General features: G+C 49.4%; 1 protein-coding gene across 1 annotated transcript in view; it reads right to left on the bottom strand.

The window, feature by feature from the left end:
- The window catches only part of SUCLG2 (succinate-CoA ligase GDP-forming subunit beta), a 246723-nt gene extending 229256 nt beyond the window's left edge, over window positions 1-17467 (bottom strand). The window contains exon 1 of the mRNA XM_075998800.1: window positions 17356-17467. Coding sequence (XP_075854915.1) covers window positions 17356-17439 — 84 coding nt within the window. The 5' untranslated portion in view covers window positions 17440-17467. The remainder of the gene's footprint in view (window positions 1-17355) is intronic.
- Between the last annotated feature and the right edge of the window lie 328 nt (window positions 17468-17795).

The raw sequence follows: 17795 nt of genomic DNA, 5'->3' as shown, positions 1-17795 counted from the left end.
CATCACTAGGGCTGATTTTCATGGCCACGCCCATCACTAGGGCTGATTTTCATAGCCACGTCTAGCACTTATTTTCATAGCCATGCCCATCACTAGGGCTTATTTTCATAGCCATGCCCACCACTGGGGCTTATTTTCATAGCCACGCCCAGCACTAGGGCTTATTTTCATAGCCACGCCCATCACTAGGGCTTATTTTCATAGCCACGCCCAGCACTAGGGCTTATTTTCATAGCCACGCCCAGCACTAGGGCTTATTTTCCTAGCCACGCCCACCAATAGGGCTTATTTTCATAGCCACGCCCACCAATAGGGCTTATTTTCATAGCCACGCCCACCACTGGGGCTTATTTTCAAGGTAGGGCTTCTATTGTGCACATGCTTAGGAATCCCACTAGGGCTTATTTTATGGGTAGGTCTTATTTTCGGGAAAACACGGTACAACTCTGAAGTATAACCTACGCTGTCTCCATGGCTTCCCTGCGGAATTAAGCAAAGCCACCCTTAGCTTAGTAACACGCCCTTCTCAGCCTCCTTCCCCTGCTATTTCAAATTCTTTCAACCCTCCTCCCCCAGCATTTCCTGGGAAAACCTCCCCAAAAAGTCACTTCCACATGAATCCTTTTCCCAGGGTGCTATCAAGGGAACACAAACTAGGAGAAGCCACAGGGTTCTTGGGTTTAAGGTTCCTAGAAGGACATTCACTCACATAATGCTAATACCAGTATTAATTTATGATGCTTGACTTAAAGACACTTATTTTCAAAGGCCACTTTATATTACTACCTATACTGTTCGTGTAAATGGAAAGTAGTATCAATACAATTAAAAGTAAATAAATAAAAGGGACTCAATTGTGGCTACTTGAGATACAAAGTCCTAAGATGAAGGTCTTTTTTTTTTTTTTTGAGACAGAGTCTCACTTTGTTGCCCAGGCTAGAGTGAGTGCCGTGGCGTCAGCCTAGCTCACAGCAACCTCCAACTCCTGGGCTCAAGCGATTCTGCTGCCTCAGCCTCCCGAGTAGCTGGGACTACAGGCATGCGCCACCATGCCCGGCTAATTTTTTCTATATATATCAGTTGGCCAATTAATTTCTTTCTATTTTATAGTAAAGACAGGGTCTCGCTCTTGCTCAGGCTGGTTTCGAACTCCTGACCTCGAGCAATCCTCCCGCCTCGGCCTCCCAGAGTGCTGGGATTGCAGGCGTGAGCCACCGCGCCCGGCCTAAGATGAAGGTCTTAAAAGCATACTAGCACAGAACTGAAGAATTCTGCTTGACAAAATCCTAAGGTTTCAAAGACATTGAAAAGAGAAGGCCAAGGCCTACAGAACTATGCGATTCACTGGTATCTGACGCTGCCGCCCTTCATCACCTGAAGGAGTCTTATATCCTGCCAGTGGACACACCGCACACTCTGGAAAGCACTGTTTCAGTGGCCGTTTTGCAAAGTTATGTATGCATCTAGCACACAGCACAGGTCCTGATGCATAACAGAGGTAACGTGAACGTTAAACAGAGCTTAACCCATCGCACTCGGATGTCGAGTGTGACTAGACACGCTGAGCATCGGTTACAGAGATTAAAATGACTCTTTGAATGCATCAATAATTTGAAATATAAAAAAAAATCCAAATAAATAAGTTTGTAGGAAAAGAAACTCCAGTGTTTTATTCTACTGCCGCGATTTGTAAAATCCGGGGTATATAAAAAATTAAATCCTGAGTAGAATAAAGGAATCGAGAAAAAAGCAAGCGAGTGGAAGGGTTAATAAAGGAACTAAGTCTCAGAGAACTTGAATGTCTCCCAGCCACATGGTCAATCAGTGTGGGCCAGAAACTGACACAATTGAATATTTTCTCTCCATGCTATCTGCTAACAACTAGACCAGAGATGTGATTCACTCCTAAAAACCCACAATGATTTTTTCCTAGATGACTTTACTTGTCATCTAGGAAATTATGCAGTAAATCTACATAATTATATGGATTTTTAAGCTCTTATAAGGTCTGTTTCCCCCATTGTCCCCAAAACTCGTTGAGAACTCCACAGAACATCATTGCTCGCTGATTTTCACCCACTATTTGCCTATTGACATAACCATACCTTCTTTTTATCACTCTCCTTTTTCAACTACAGCTATTACTCCTTTTTTTTTCCCCTTTCATTAAAACCCTCAGAAGTGATTTCACTTTTATGTTCATTATTGTTCCTTTATAATCAGCTTTTGATTGCATGCTGATTATTCTCAAATTTCAACTTTACACTACTGAAGAAAAACAGTACTTGGTGTTACCCTTCTGATTACAAAATCAGCTGGATTTAAGTTATGTAACTGTTTTTCAAAAGGCCTGTAACAAAAGTATTAAAATGTAGCTTTTATTTTTTTTTGCTTAACCTTGCATGAGCTATCTGAATAAAGAGAATGGTTAAAAACTAAGTGAAATTTCAAAAATAATAATAATGGGGTTTGTTGGGGGTTTTTTTGTTTAAAAGCAAAATAAAAAGTAACAGAATTGGCTTATTTGAATGAATAGGCCTCACATTTATCCTAATTTCTTTCTACTGTTTAAAATATTTCTAGAACTCCTTTTTGAGAAAGGCATCAACCCCTGAGCCTCATTCCTTCGAATATTCTTCCCAATTGTAACTCTTCTGTCCTAAGTAGATTTCACATTCAGGAATGGCCAGAGCTTCTCAAATCCAACACCGGTGAATAACATAGCAGGAAACAGTGTTTTAGTTCAAACTGGAAGTAGAAGCATCAATAAAGCAAGACAACTCATGGCCAGGGTTCAGGAGCTAGCTCTCCACTCGGCTAGACAAACATGCATGCGTCTCTGGGGAAAGTTCACAGAAAGTCTGAGAAAGCCAAAGGATCATCTATCTGGCCCCATAATTTCAGGTATGTTTGATCAGAACTTTCATTGTTTCAATGCAGGGCAGTTCTGGAGTCCTGTGAGGTCAAAACTATTTTCCCAATACCAGTAGGACGTTTGTCGCTGTCATTCTTCACCGATGTACAGGGCACACGAAGTTCATCGATATGTGTATTTAGTGTCCCAGGACTGTCATTACAAAGCACCACAGCCCGGGTGGCTTACACAGCAGAAACTTATTTTCTCATAGTTCGGGGAGGCTGAAAGCCCAAGATCCAGAAGTCAGCACGGTTGGTTTCTCTACCTTCATCTTCAGGTGGCTTCCGCCCTGGGGGTGTGCCTGAGTCTAAATTGTCCCTTTATATAAGGATCCCCAGTCGTACTGGATTGAGGTCTAACGTAATGACCTCAATTTCACTTGCTTCCCTCTGGAATGACTCTCTCTCTCTCTGTAGGTAAGGCCACATTCTGAGGTTCTGAAGGTCACATTTCAACACTGGAATTTTGTGGGGCGCGTGGCTCAACTCCGAACAGGCACAATGCAATGAACCCTGTGGAGCTGGGGCAGGACAACAGTTGTGACAACACGAAGCTTTGCTCCGCTTTAAGATGAGCTCAGCGACGGCAAAGATAATACCTGCCTCCTAGGGGTGCCACCGGGACGCGAATGTGACCGTCCTCTTCAAGGGCACAGCACCAGGCCTGGCCCACGGCATGTGCTTCATAAAGGCCGGGTGTCTATTTTTACCCGTGCCCTACTTGAGGTCATCCAGACACTATTTATATCCGTTGTGCAGGTGAGCCCATGAGAAACAAGAGGGGCGCACGGCAGATCCGCGGATAAAGTCATTCTGTTCAACGTTTTTTCGTTATGACATTGCTCAGGAAACAGAGACTCACTTCTCAGCCAGGACCCCACCTCTGTGTGTTTCCTTGGGGTCCTCTCTGGTTTCTTTGCACAGCCACAAGCTGTGCCTGTGAGGCTATCTGGCGTGTCCACGTGGTCCCCCTCTACGTAAGGGACGGCAGCCTGTCCCAGGTGGGCCCCACCCTGTGCCCTGAGCCACGAGGACAGGCTCCGGCCACTCCTGACCCTGAGCTGGAGTAAGCGGGCTGGAAAACGAATGCATGAATGAAGATGATTGACAAAACATCCAGTCGATGACAATCATACCCATGCAGGACAGTGCCCGGCACGGTCCAAAGCGCTCAGGGAGACCATCTATTACTTCTTGTCTTTGAACTGCACGGTAGGAGGTGCGCCTCCCAATTTTCACTTGGCAAACATCGATGCCTCGATTTGACCCCCCACCACGACAACCGACAACCACCGGCACTCACTGATTCACCAAAAGTTGGACAAATCGTTATCTCGTTTTTTTATCAATCTTCCAGAAACGTATCTATAGCCACATGCATTTCCATGTTTAATATTAGAAGAGTTTTGGTCTTTATTTGTAAGTCTGGCGGTGTTTTTGTGCCGAGAAGTAGGCTGTAGGAATTTAACTCTTGTTGATGTCAACCGGCCTGGGGAGAAATTGGTTTTGTTGTATGTGGCTTCGCTTCAAGGCACAGTTTCCAAGAACCTACTGGTGATGTTAAATGATGACTCACTGTATCCCCAGAGGGCCAGGGTCTCCTCTAACAGCACCAAACCATCTGGCTATAATTGCTCATTTCACATCAGTCCCCAACAAACTAGACTGTGAGTTCCCTGAAGGCAGCAATTGTCTCTCAGACCCCCCCAAGCTTCCAACCAACCCACCATGCACTGGGCCTAGTAGGGCATCTATGTTGCATTTAACAAATATCCACTGGAAGAATAAATGCACATGAATATTTAACAGATTATCATCAAGAAATATATTCCTTGACAGACATTTTACCTGGACATGGGAAACTGAACATGTAGCCCGGACTATACATCAGACAATATTTCTACTTAGGCGAACATTAACATAAAAAATGTATTTACTGTACATCTATATTCATAGCATTATTCACAATAGCCAATAGGTGAAAGCAACCCAAGTGTTCACTGCCAGAAGAACGAATAAACAAAATGATACAGAAACCATGGAATATTATTCAGCCTTAAAAAAGGAAGATTTTGACAACCTGTTTACGACATGGATGAACTTTAAAGACACAATGCTAAATGACACAAGCCAGTCACAAAAGGACAGATACAGTCTGACTCCTCTTTGATGAGGTTCCTAGAGTAGTCATGTGCACAGAGACCAAACGTGGCATGGTGGCTGCCTTGCTGGGGGTGCGGGGAGGGGAGGGGAGAGAGTCAGCCTTCAATAGGTATAGGATTTTAGTTGGGGAAGAAGAGCAGGAAATAGGTGTTGGGGATGGCTAGCGCAATAACATGAATACACTTAATGCCAGAGAAGGGTTAAAGTGGTAAAATGGTTAAAATGGCCAATTTTATGTCATATACATTTTACTACAATAAAAAACAATAAAAAAATATATATACACATTCCTATTTTTAGTACCTTTAGAAGCTTTGAAAAGCAAAAGCAAGGTCTCAGACACACAAAAGGCACTTGCTGATCCAGATTTTGAATCAAAAAAAGGAGTTCCTTGGCTACCTCCCTCAACACCCCAAAATTCGATCATGAAAATGCTCCTTTGCCTTAATAATTAATTTTACTTAAAGTATGACTATTGAGGCCGGGCGCGGTGGCTTACGCCTGTAATCCTAGCTCTCTGGGAAGCTGAGGCGGGTGGATTGCTCAAGCTCAGGAGTTCGAGACCAGCCTCAGCAAGAGCGAGACCCCGTCTCTACTATAAATAGAAATAAATTAATTGGCCAACTAATATATATAGAAAAAATGAGCCTGGCGTGGTGGCGCATGCCTGTAGTCCCAGCTACTCGGGAGGCTGAGGCAGGAGGATCGCTCAAGCCCAGGAGATTGAGGTTGCTGTGAGCGAGGCTGACGCCACGGCACTCACTCTAGCCTGAACAACAAAGCGAGACTCTGTCTCAAAAAAAAAAAAAAAAAAAAAAGTATGACTATTGCTTATTGAAAACTTCAAAGTTCCAGAAAAGGGAGTCTTCTAGGACCCAAAAAGAAAGGCTCTGAAATATGGAGGGGCGTGGGGAGGATTCATCCTGTAGCACAAGACATTATATCTCCAAGACAGGAACACCGGGACTCACGGACTACCATAAGCACAACATTTTTGATGTGTTGCCAATATTAAGAAAAATGGAATACCACTACTAACTATTCTCACCTGGGGCCCATTAATGAAGAAGGAAATTTTAGTATTTTTTCTCTTGTCTCTATATAAAGTTTAACTCTGTAAAGTTTCCCCCATATTAAAATTATATTTTATATAAAACATATAGTCATAAAATCTATTTTATACCACTCATAAAACTGTCACTGTAAACTCACATCAAACAAAAACAGAAAAAGATCCACTACATTCACCAGGACCAGGCACGAGCCTGCTGCCTCCATGTCTAACTCAGCCAGTCAGTCCTTCTGCGTCGTTTTTAAATTAAATAATCTGTTTCCAACTTTACCACCTCAAAATTTACCTCGTTTTTCTAATGTGCCAAATAATTATAAAAAAGTTAAAAACTGAAACACTCATTTTTCTTTTCCCCTGAATTGTTGGCTTTCAATGTTAATGATACACTGCTTTAAAAGAGCTCTGGATCTTAACAAAGAAACACTCCTCATTAATAGTTTATTCTCTCAATCAAAAATAATAACTCTCTGCTTTCTTTGGACGACTTAGGAGAAGGCCTACGTGAGCCCTCAGGCTGGGATGGGAATGCATAATAAATGTGGTTTCCACCCTTCCCTTCAAAGGTAAAAAATAAGTCCTGCAAAGTCCAGGTGGTGTAAGGTAGCATCTCGATAGCAGGTGGAAGGGCACGAGTAGAAGCAAAGGATAAAGACAGTTCCTTACAAAAAGGTGAAGAAACCTCCACTGACAAGGAGAAAACCTTAACACTCACTTTCCAGTAAAGCTAAAATGCGGATCTCTACTTGCAATCAATGCTGTGCGTGCAAGAAAGTCCTTTTCCCAAGATGTTCACTGACTCCTCCATTTCTGAGCACAGCCAAGGCATTATTGGGGGGGTGGGGGGGAGGGCACACTCTCCTTTTCCTAGTCATTTTCCCATTTTGACTCTTCCAATTCCCTACTCGGGGCTTAACGTCACTGCTTTTGGGGGTTTTTCGCTATTGTTCTTTCTTTTTTTGCTTTCTTTTTGTTTTTTGGAGACAAGGTCTCACTCTGTGGCCCAGGCTAGAGTGCAGTGTCGTCAGCCTCGCTCACAGCAACCTCAAATTCCTGGGCTCCAGTGATTCTCCTGCCTCGGCCTCCCAAAGCGCTGAGACTACAGGCATGCGCCACCACACGTGTGACCTTACTTTGCTCTTAATTTCCCTTGTGAGTCGTTAGGTTGAGGGTATTAAGGGGGGAGGCAGGGGAAAACATCAAAGGAGACTTTTTATGAAAATAAAGCCTCCATGACATCTAGTTTAGTATTAATAATACCAAAATCAATTAACTGGCATGTATTGATCATTTAGGCCACAGTGCTAAGACTTCACACGAGTTAACTTAATCCTCAATACAGTTTTGGGAGCTGTGTAACAATATAACTCTTCCCATTTTGCAGATGAGGAAGTCGAGGCACAGGGGAAATTACCAACTTTTATCAAATTTAAGTCAGCAGTAATTGTGAGATATACCATTTTTATGTACCAATGGGGGGGGGGGAACCTGCCAAACAATCTATGACACAATTGTAAAGACGACTGCATTTCAGAGATGTTGAAGTGTGAAAGTGTTTCTTACAATAAAGCATGCATAAAATAACAAACCACTGAAAGCAAGATTTGAACCCAGACAGTCTGATTCCAGTTCTGGTTGATGCCTATGAATCCTGGCAGGAGTATTAATTGTGCTGCTCCCTTTTACTCTCAAACGTATCCCAGCTTTAAAGATAAAACATATGATCTCCCTGCTAATGCCGGGAGTGAAATGGACCCTTGCACCTCAGTCCCAGCTAACAGCCACCAAAGCAACCCGAGACCTGCAGGAAGCCCTACCCAGCAAGGGGAGCTCCTCGCTGAGTAGTGGTAATTGGACCCCACAAATCCTCCTCCTGGGGAACCACAAAGAGGAGAACCAAGGGGCCCTGAGTTGTCCAAGCAAAGCGGAGGAAGTACTTGAGGCCTCTTTGAAGCCTGTTGTCTACACTGGTCTTGGAAACACTCAATGACTATGTGGACAGATGAGATGTATTCCCCAGGGGACCCCATTCTCCCACTTAATAATTCTCTCCTCGGAGTTCTGTTTTACTGGGATCATAAGAAAACGGTCTGAAACGGGGCACATCACCATCATCTTCAACTCTGTGGTTCAGTAGTTCAGCTCGGACCAGAAAAAACGAATAGCAAGAGAATCCCCAGAAATTTGGGGGACAGTGAAAAGGAAACAAAGCAACCACGAACAGGTAAACGTGGAGAAAAGAAGACAGGCAGTTTGGCAGTAGCTCGTGAAGGGCAGGACATGAAATGGTGCCCCAGTGGATCCAGTCACTCGGCAGACACTGCACCCAGAGCCCTGCCCTGCTGCAGGGGTGGGGTGGGAGGGGGCACGGTGCCACTCCTAGCTCTCTGGGAGGCCGAGGCGGGCGGATCATTTGAGCTCAGGAGTTCAAGACCAGCCTGAGCAAGAGTGAGACCCCCGTCTCTACTATAAATAGAAGGAAATTAATTGGCCAACTAATATATATATAGAAGAAATTATCCAGGCATGGTGGTACATGCCTGTAGTCCCAGCTACTCGGGAGGCTGAGGCAGGAGGATCGCTTGAGCCCAGGAGTTGGAGGTTGCTGTGAGCGAGGCTGACACCACGGCACTCACTCTAGCCTGGGCAACAGAGTTGAGACTCTGTCTCAAAAATAATAATAATAATAATAATTTGCTCCAGGTTGCAGAGCAAGAACATGAAGGATCCAGATTTTTGAATTCTCTTGAATTTGAGCCCAGCAGTCACAATCCTTAGCCCTCTGTTACTCTGCTTCCCAGACCCCACAGTTAAAGAAATGGGGAGTTGGAGAAAAGCCCAGAGAGGGCCACTGTGCCCACTGACCACGTCAGCAGGAGTCCAAAGGCCCACAGGCGGCTGTCACTCGAGGGCAAAGAGATGGGGGAAGGTAGGCGATGCGTTTAACTGGAGGGTTGGGCTTAAATGGGAGCCTTCGGCAACACAGCTTAATGATTTAACAGCACCAGAGGTTTTAATCCGCACGAGGCAGGTGACTCTTTGGCCCTGTGATTTTTAAGCAAGTGTCTACGCAACCTCTCTGCTTCTGATCGCTTACGAAACACGGAGACAGTGCAATCACCCCTGCAGTGACGTTGCAAGGGCTAAAGAAACAACGTGCAGAGATCCCTTGGTACGGATGCATGGAGTCCGTCACATAATACGTGCTCAACGAACAACCCGTTATTCTGAAAGCCCTTTCAGCTACACTTTCTACAGACCCTTCCCTCCCTCTCTCACTCGCCTAAATTAGCCACATCACCCCTCGAATTCTCCTATTCCTTACCTGTCTCTCCCTTCTCTGTGCACCCCACCACTCATTCGTTCAGACTGCAGGTGCCTACTGAACACCGAGTCAGGCCAGCTGGGGAAACAGCAGCACACAAGGAAGAGTCTTTGCCCTCCTGAGCTGACAACACTTGTGGCAGAGAGAGGAAGACACAATAAACAAACACCACCAGGTAGAGTCAAGCGTTACAAAGCACAACAGAACAGGTAAGGGGCAGCCACGAATCCCTGGACAGAGGGAGGAGAATTAGGGAAAAGAGTTAGGGAGAGGCCAGGCTGAAGGAATCAACGCTGAATGAAGGGAGAGGTGGGGCAGAGGTGGGGGAACAGTACTTCAGATGCAGGGAACAGCAAGCGGGCAAGGTGGGAACAAGCATGGTGCCTAGAAGACTAAGAACAACAGCTCAACTGTAGCACCTGCTATGTTGTCATGTAGCTATTGCTTTACAGGCCAATTTTTTGCCACTGGACTGTAAGTCCCTTGGGAGTAGGGACTATGGGTCTTCCTTCTCTGTGCATTTACTCAACCGTGGTGACCAAGCGCGTCTATCTGCTCTACGTTCTTTTAAGCGCTGGCTCCACGGTGAAGCACGAAACCAACATGTTCTGTGCCGTTGGGGAGCTGAGCATTGGGTGCACAGTAAGCGAGCCCTCAGAAAACATTTACTAAATGAGTGATAGCTGCTTGATTTCCAGTTATGGAGTTATATTGTCCCCTGCGGGGTTCTGGGCTTCTCGTGGCCCTGTTCGTGCTTCCTCGCCTGCCTAAAAGAGGGCCGTCAACCCTCTGCTTCCGTTACCACTGCCTCTCTGTTCTCAACACTACATTGCTGCCAACAACTAACTTCCCCTGGTCTCCCTCCTCTGTTTCTGCACGCAGCCCACTCCCCTGGCCTGCCTCCTCCTCCACCAACCCCACCTTCTTCACCAGCCGAACTCCCAGGACTAATCTCCAAATTTCATCAGTATATTGACTGCGTCATGTGTTCAAACAGGTACAAATATCTGAAGCTCTTCAGGCGAATCGTTTCCATCAAGTAGCAGGAAGCGATGCGTCAAGTGACAATGCCAGATGGTGCAGTGCAGAGAGCTGAAGGACACATGGCCTGAGGCTACTCACATAATTCCTTTCCCTCCCCCCAATGCACCGTATTTCGGGGACGTTCCGGGTTCCGTGCCTGCAGAACCGGGCCACACGGTGCAAGGGCAGCGAAGTTCTCACTGCAGTGGGTCTGTATACTCACTCTCTCACCCATGAAAGAAAATGCTTTATTTTTATAAGCAAACAAAACCAATTTGGGACACAAGCTATCACTGAAAAAGGCCTTTCCCCACACAGAAGGTCAATAGTGTAACATCTAAATTATTTGAGAGGGACTCCCTTTTCTAACACCAGAAACTGCAGCAGCTGTACTTCATTTAAAAAAAAAAAAAAAAGTCAGATATTCTCCTAGACAGAAAGGCAGATATAGGGAAGTCACAACTTCCAATGCAGCCTCGTTTAGCTGATAAGAACTTTGCACAAAACCTTGAGTCCTTTACTTCTAACAACCACACATGCATCTTTCTCCCCCCCACTTCCAGAAGGAGCAGAAAATTAAGCTAGGGCCATTCTTGTTGAAGTATACACAGCAGCAGGGCCAAGGGTATAAGCAGTTTCCTTTGACAATACACGTTCCTCTCCAGGTTCCTGGACAGCAGCTCTGAGCGTCACAGAAAACCACGCCATGACCCTAAAGTTGGGGGCCCGAGAGGCCATTCTCCATGAATTTCACCCAGACCTGAGAGTGGAAATACCCTAAAAATCAATAACACTGTGCACAGAATGACTAGTAATCATTTCAATCATTTCAGTGTTCTCAGCCAAGATGATCTCTGGGACTGACAGCACACACTCGTGTCTGTGGCCAACGTGGTGGTGGCCTTGCTGTGTTATGTCACCAAGTACCACAGGGCTCTGCTCACCAGGCCGTTTGGACGCTGCAACATGGCCCCTGCCTGCCACGTCTCTGGAAAGAATTTAACCAACGGCCAGGCTTTTCCTGGAGCACTAAGTTCACTGAACACCACTCCCTCAAACGTTTCAAAGCCGGCCGGGCAGGCGCGGTGGCTCACGCCTGTCACCCTAGCACTCTGTATGATCCATTTACATAAAGAGCCAAAAGCAGGAAAGCCAGTGTATGGTACTGTAAGTCAGGGGACTGGGGACCCTTTGCAGGGTGGAAGTGGCACCGGGAAACCACACCAGAGAGCCCCTGGGTGGCTGTGAAACGATCCGTTTCTTGACTCGTAGCTGGTCACCTCCACGCACGTTCAGTTTACGATAACCCGCCCAGCTGCTCGTTTATAACTGCACATTTTTCAGTGTGTTATATTTCAATTAAAAAAAATTAAAACAAGCCAAAAAAAAAAAAAGGGCAAATAGGTTTTTCTCTGATCATCCTACCTTCCTGCTGCTAAGACATTCATTCTCTATCCCACCCATGACCCTGTATGATTTTCTCCATAGCATTTGTCACTGGCTGAAGTCATCATTATTGCCTATATAGCGTCACCCTCCCCAACTCAATTAAAATAAAGTCTTCATTAAAATAAAATAAAGTATTTATCCATGAGCAAGGACACTGCCCGCCTCATTCCGTATCTCAAATCCCAGGGCCTGGAACGGTCCTGCCAGATGGTGTGGGGCTGAATTAAAATATATATATATGTGTGTGTAAAAATAAGAAATGGCTAAAGGGGACCCTTTAAGGCCATAACATCAATCAAAAGTCAAAAGAGTGAAGCTAAGAGCAAAGGTAATAAAAAAAAAAAAAAACCAGAAAAAAAGACTTCAGTAACATTAAGCATGAGTAATATGTGTCAAATGTTAAATTTAACCACAGGGAGGGGGTAAGATACAGTGTCTAGTTTTATGGGTGCTTCTGTGGAGACCAAAGTCACTTCCCAAAGCAGAAACTGGGTCTTTTATTTCTGTACACCCGACGGTTCTTGACAAGGCCTGCCATGAAAGTAGGTCTGGGCCAAGAGTGGCAACAGACTTCTGAGACACCTGGTGGGGTTTCTCTAAGTTTTGGCGGGAAAAGTGGGCCATGTTCCACTGTAACGTCTACCGCGGGCTGGGTAGGCACGGTGTCAGTTCAGACACCCATGAAGCAGACGCTAAGAAGCACCCCAAGAACTTGAAAACAGAGTTTCCTACAAGTCATGAGCAATACTCGCCTATTTTCATGGCCAATTCTAAGATGTTCATAAAGGAAAAAAAAAAAAAAGTATGCACAGTGCAAGTGACTTGGATATTAGTCACTACTGGGATGCAGATTAATCCGCATGCTGACATCATATATTTTCAGACAGAAACCTAACAGTCCCCAGGCCTGGTGTCATGGAAACTTAAACCTTTTTACTCTGGAAAACGCTATGCCACAAACCCTCACTTGTTACCTTGACTACGTCAGTGAACTTCTTTCTTCGGGCCTCAGTTTCCCTACCTGTGCACTGAGCTGGTTGGACTAGACGCTTGCTAATAATGTCCATTTCCAGTTCCCGGACATTGTCTATGGTTCCTATCTTTTAAAAAAATTATTCTCCTCTCCTAATAAGCCTTGTATTCGCATACCAAATCGCACACAACGAGTAATGTAAATCACAGCAACCAGATGGAGTGAGGCCCAACGCACATTTTTACCTAGTCTTCTCGCCAAGCTATGGGTTATCTACCCCAAACCAGATTTCCTGGAGTGTTAGGTTCGGGCTCCTATTTCTTTTTTTTTTTTTTTTTTGAGACAGAGTCTCGCTTTGTTGCCCAGGCTAGAGTGAGTGCCGTGGCCACGTCAGCCTAGCTCACAGCAACCTCAAACTCCTGGGCTCAAGCGATCCTCCTGCCTCAGCCTCCCGAGTAGCTGGGACTACAGGCATGCGCCACCATGCCCGGCTGATTTTTTGTATATATATTAGTTGGCCAATTAATTTCTTTCTATTTATAGTAGACACGGGGTCTCGCTCTTGCTCAGGCTGGTTTCGAACTCCTGACCTCGAGCAATCCGCCTGCCTCGGCCTCCCAGAGTGCTAGGATGACAAGCCTGAGCCACCGCGCCCGGCCTCGGGCTCCTATTTCTTGATTAGACAAGAAGCCTTCAACGCACTTCAGATAAGCACTCTGCATTTTAGGTTTCTCTGTGCAACTATTTTCTTTTCTTGAGTTCTCACTGCCACGGGCTCCCTGTTTCTCACCAATTCAAGTATACACTTCTAGTTAGCACCCTAGTTCTTGTTTTTTTTTTTTTTTTTTTTTTTGTAGCTCTTAAATAATGACTAGGACTTGATCACCTGGAGGCATTCCCCTTGCTCTATTACAACAGTTATTAGTGATCTTTAATTAGACAAAGCTGCCATTCCTCTTGCTGCCCCACCGTACTGTCAAGTGCCTACAAAGGGTATTGCAGTAATAAGTATTAACACCTTTTAAATTTACATTAACAGCACAGAAATGAGAAGTCAGGAAAAGAAAGGAGAGGGGGGGAGGGAGAAAAAAAAACCCTCACAGATGCCATAATTAACCAAAGCTTAGAGTAACTCGAAAAATCATTAGCAGGAATTTTTTTTTGTTTTTTAATTTTCCAAAAAACTCTACTATGCATATCCTGGTTAAAATTGCATGAGTGATAATTTGTCTCCCGTCGATTACAAATGGGGAAATAAGCAAGGTCACTTACTCTGCTGTGGCTGTCCTTTCTTTAAAAGGAGACAGATCAGCCTGGCGGGGTGGCTCACGCCTGTCATCCCAGCACTCTGGGAGGCCGAGGCGGGAGGATCGCTCGAGGTCAGGAGTTCGAGACCAGCCTGAGCAAGAGCGAGACACCCCGTCTCTACTACAAATAGAAAGAAATTAATTGGCCAGCTAAAAATATATATAGAGAGAGACAATTAGCCAGGTTTGGTGGGGCACGGGCCTGCAGTCCCAGCTACTCGGGAGACTGAGGCAGGAAGATTTGCAGGAGTCTGAGGTTGCTGTGAGCGAGGCTGACGCCACGGCACTCTAGCCCGGGCAACAGAGTGAGGCTCTGTCTTGGAAAAAAAAAGAAAAATCATCCATGGGGACTAAGTCGTCCAGCTGTGGAGGGACAACTCCAAGTCGTGCCCAAACTCAGCAACACACGTCCATCTGGGGCCTTGCAGCCGCAGTGCAGCCGGCCACCTGCAGAAGGCCCAACCTCCTGCAGGCCACGTCCCCGAAGCCGGACGTTAGCAAGCATCTAGCCCAAGCAGCTCGGTGCACAGGGGAGAAACTGAGGCCTAAAGAAAGTTCAGTGGCGTATTATCCAAGGTGACAGTGAGAGTCTGTGGCAGAGCAGATCCAAGAGCAAAGGCCTAAGTTTCCATCACGCAAGGCCACTGCGAGTGCAGGTTCCTGTCTGCAAACGCGCGGTGTCAGCATGCGGATCGACCTGCAGCCCAGCAGTGACGACCGAACACCCAAGGCGCTTGCACTGTGCGTGCATTTTTTTATTTTCTTTATGAGCATCTTAGAACTCACTGGCCCTCTTCGGTTTTATTCTCCACCAACGAGGAGGGCACGGGCAGGGCCAGTGAGCGGCGTGACGCGTCTTGGAGGGAGGACCCATTTTCCGTGGAGACGGCTCCCACGTGTCCGCTGCCCCGCGCACTGCACCCACTCAGGCGCCCCGCAAGGGCCGCAGGGCTGCAAGCGCGCGCCCCGCAAGGCTGCAAGCGCGCACCCCGCAAAGGCTGCAGGGCTGCAAGCGGGCGCCCCGCAAGGGCTGCAGGGCTGCAAGCGCGCGCCCCGCAAGGGCTGCAGGGCTGCAAGCGCGCGCCCCGCAAGGGCTGCAGGGCTGCAAGCGCGCGCCCCGCAAGGGCTGCAGGGCTGCAAGCGCGCGCCCCGCAAGGGCCGCAGGGCTGCAAGCGCGCACCCCGCAAGGCTGCAAGCGCGCACCCCGCAAGGGCCGCAGGGCTGCAAGCGGGCACCCCGCAAGGGCCGCAGGGCTGCAAGCGCGCGCCCCGCAAGGGCCGCAGGGCTGCAAGCGCGCGCCCCGCAAGGGCCGCAGGGCTGCAAGCGCGCGCCCCGCAAGGGCCGCAGGGCTGCAAGCGCGCACCCCGCAAGGCTGCAAGCGCGCACCCCGCAAAGGCTGCAGGGCTGGCCGGGCGCTGTGGCTCACGCCTGTAATCCTAGCTCTTGGGAGGCCGAGGCGGGCGGATTGCTCAAGGTCAGGAGTTCAAAACCAGCCTGAGCAAGAGCGAGACCCCATCTCTACTATAAATAGAAAGAAATTAATTGGCCAACTGATATATATATAAAAAATTAGCCGGGCATGGTGGCGCATGCCTGTAGTCCCAGCTACTCGGGAGGCTGAGGCAGAAGGATCACTCAAGCCCAGGAGTTTGAGGTTGCTGTGAGCTAGGTTGACGCCACGGCACTCACTCTAGCCTGGACAACAAAGCGAGACTCTGTCTCAAAAAAAAAAAAAAAAAAAAAAAAAAAGGCTGCAGGGCTGCAAGCGGGCACCCCGCAAGGGCTGCAGGGCTGCAAGCGCGCGCCCCGCAAAGGCTGCAAGCGCGCGCCCCGCAGGGCTGCAAGGCTGCAAGCGCGCATCCTGCAGAAAGTCCCCTTACTAACACTCCCTGGGCTGCACTGGGTTTTTTTTTTTATTTTTGAGACAGAGTCTCGCTTTGTTGCCCAGGCTAGAGTGAGTGCCGTGGCGTCAGCCTCGCTCACAGCAACCTCAATCTCCTGGGCTCAAGCCATCCTCCTGCCTCAGCCTCCCGAGTAGCTGGGACTGCAGGCGTGAGCCGCCCTGCCCGGCTAATTTTCTCTCTATATATATTAGTTGGCCAATTAATTTCTTTCTATTTCTAGTAGAGACGGGGTCTCGCTCTTGCTCAGGCTGGTCTCGAACTCCTGACCTTGAGCGATCCACCCGCCTGGGCCTCCCAAAGTGCCCGGATGACGGGCGTGAGCCACCATGCTCGGCCAGGACTGGGCTAAGAAGCGTGCGTGTCACGTGGCCGCGAACACACGTGCCGGGGTCACCGGGAACACACGTGCCGGGGTCACCGGGAACACACGTGCCGGGGTCACCGGGAACGCACGTGCCGGGGTCACCGGGAACACACGTGCCGGGGTCACCGGGAACACACGTGCCGGGGTCACCATGACCCCACAGCAGACGGGCAGGAGGCGCCGCCGCCTCAGGACGCGGCGCGGGTCCTCACAGAAAGTTTCCCCGACTCGCGCGCCGCGGGTTCGGAGCCCGCGCCCGCCCCAGACTGCGCTGACGGGGACAGACCGGCGGCGGCGACTCCGGGAGCGGAGCCGTCCACACTCGGGGCGCCCCGGGCTGCCGCCCCCGCCCGAGAGCGGGACGCGGGTCCCCCGAGCGCCCCGAGCGCGGCCCCGCGGTCCTCTCACCCCGCGTGCGGCTGTGGGGCGCGGGCGCGCGTCCCCGTCACAGCAAGGACGGCTGTGGGGCGCGCGTGCCCGTCACCACGAGGACGGCTGTGGGGCGCGCGTCCCCCTCACCACACGGGCGGCTGCGGGGCGCGCGTGCCCGTCACCACACGGGCGGCTGTGGGGCGCGCGTGCCCGTCACCACACGGGCGGCTGTGGGGCGCGCGTCCCCGTCACCACGAGGACGGCTGTGGGGCGCGCGTCCCCCTCACCACACGGGCGGCTGTGGGGCGCAGGCGCGCGTGCCCGTCACCACAAGGACGGCTGTGGGGCGCGCGTCCCCCTCACCACACGGGCGGCTGTGGGGCGCGGGCGCGCGTCCCCCTCACCACAAGGGCGGCTGTGGGGCGCGGGCGCGGGGCCGGGAGCGAGCGGGGGGCCGGGCGGGGAGCCCGGGGGCGGGCGCCGCGCTCACCTGGGACCGGGCCGCCAGCAACGCGGGCCTGAGCGCCGGGGCTCGCAGCAGCTTCGCGGCGCGCGCTGCCGCGGGGGCCGCCATCTTAGCCAGGAAGCGCGCGCGGGGGGGCGGGGGCGGAGTGGGGGCGGGGCGGGAGGAGGAGTGGGGGCCGGGCGGGAGGAGGAGTGGAGAAGGCAAGGGGAGGAGTAAGAGGAGGGGGAGTGGAGAAGGCAAGGGGAGGAGTAAGAGGAGGGGGAGTGGAGAAGGCAAGGGGAGGAGTAAGAGGAGGGGGAGTGGAGAAGGCAAGGGGAGGAGTAAGAGGAGGGGGAGTGGAGAAGGGAGGAGGGGGAGTGGAGAAGGGGGAGGAGGGGGAGGGGGAGTGGAGAAGGCAAGGGGAGGAGTAAGAGGAGGGGGAGTGGAGGAGGGGGAGGGGGAGTGGAGAAGGGGGGAGGAGGGGG

The sequence above is a fragment of the Microcebus murinus genome, chromosome 30 (genome assembly GCF_040939455.1).
Source record: "Microcebus murinus isolate Inina chromosome 30, M.murinus_Inina_mat1.0, whole genome shotgun sequence".
In the NCBI taxonomy this organism is placed as follows: domain Eukaryota; kingdom Metazoa; phylum Chordata; class Mammalia; order Primates; family Cheirogaleidae; genus Microcebus; species Microcebus murinus.
This window is presented reverse-complemented; position numbering and strand designations above follow the sequence as displayed.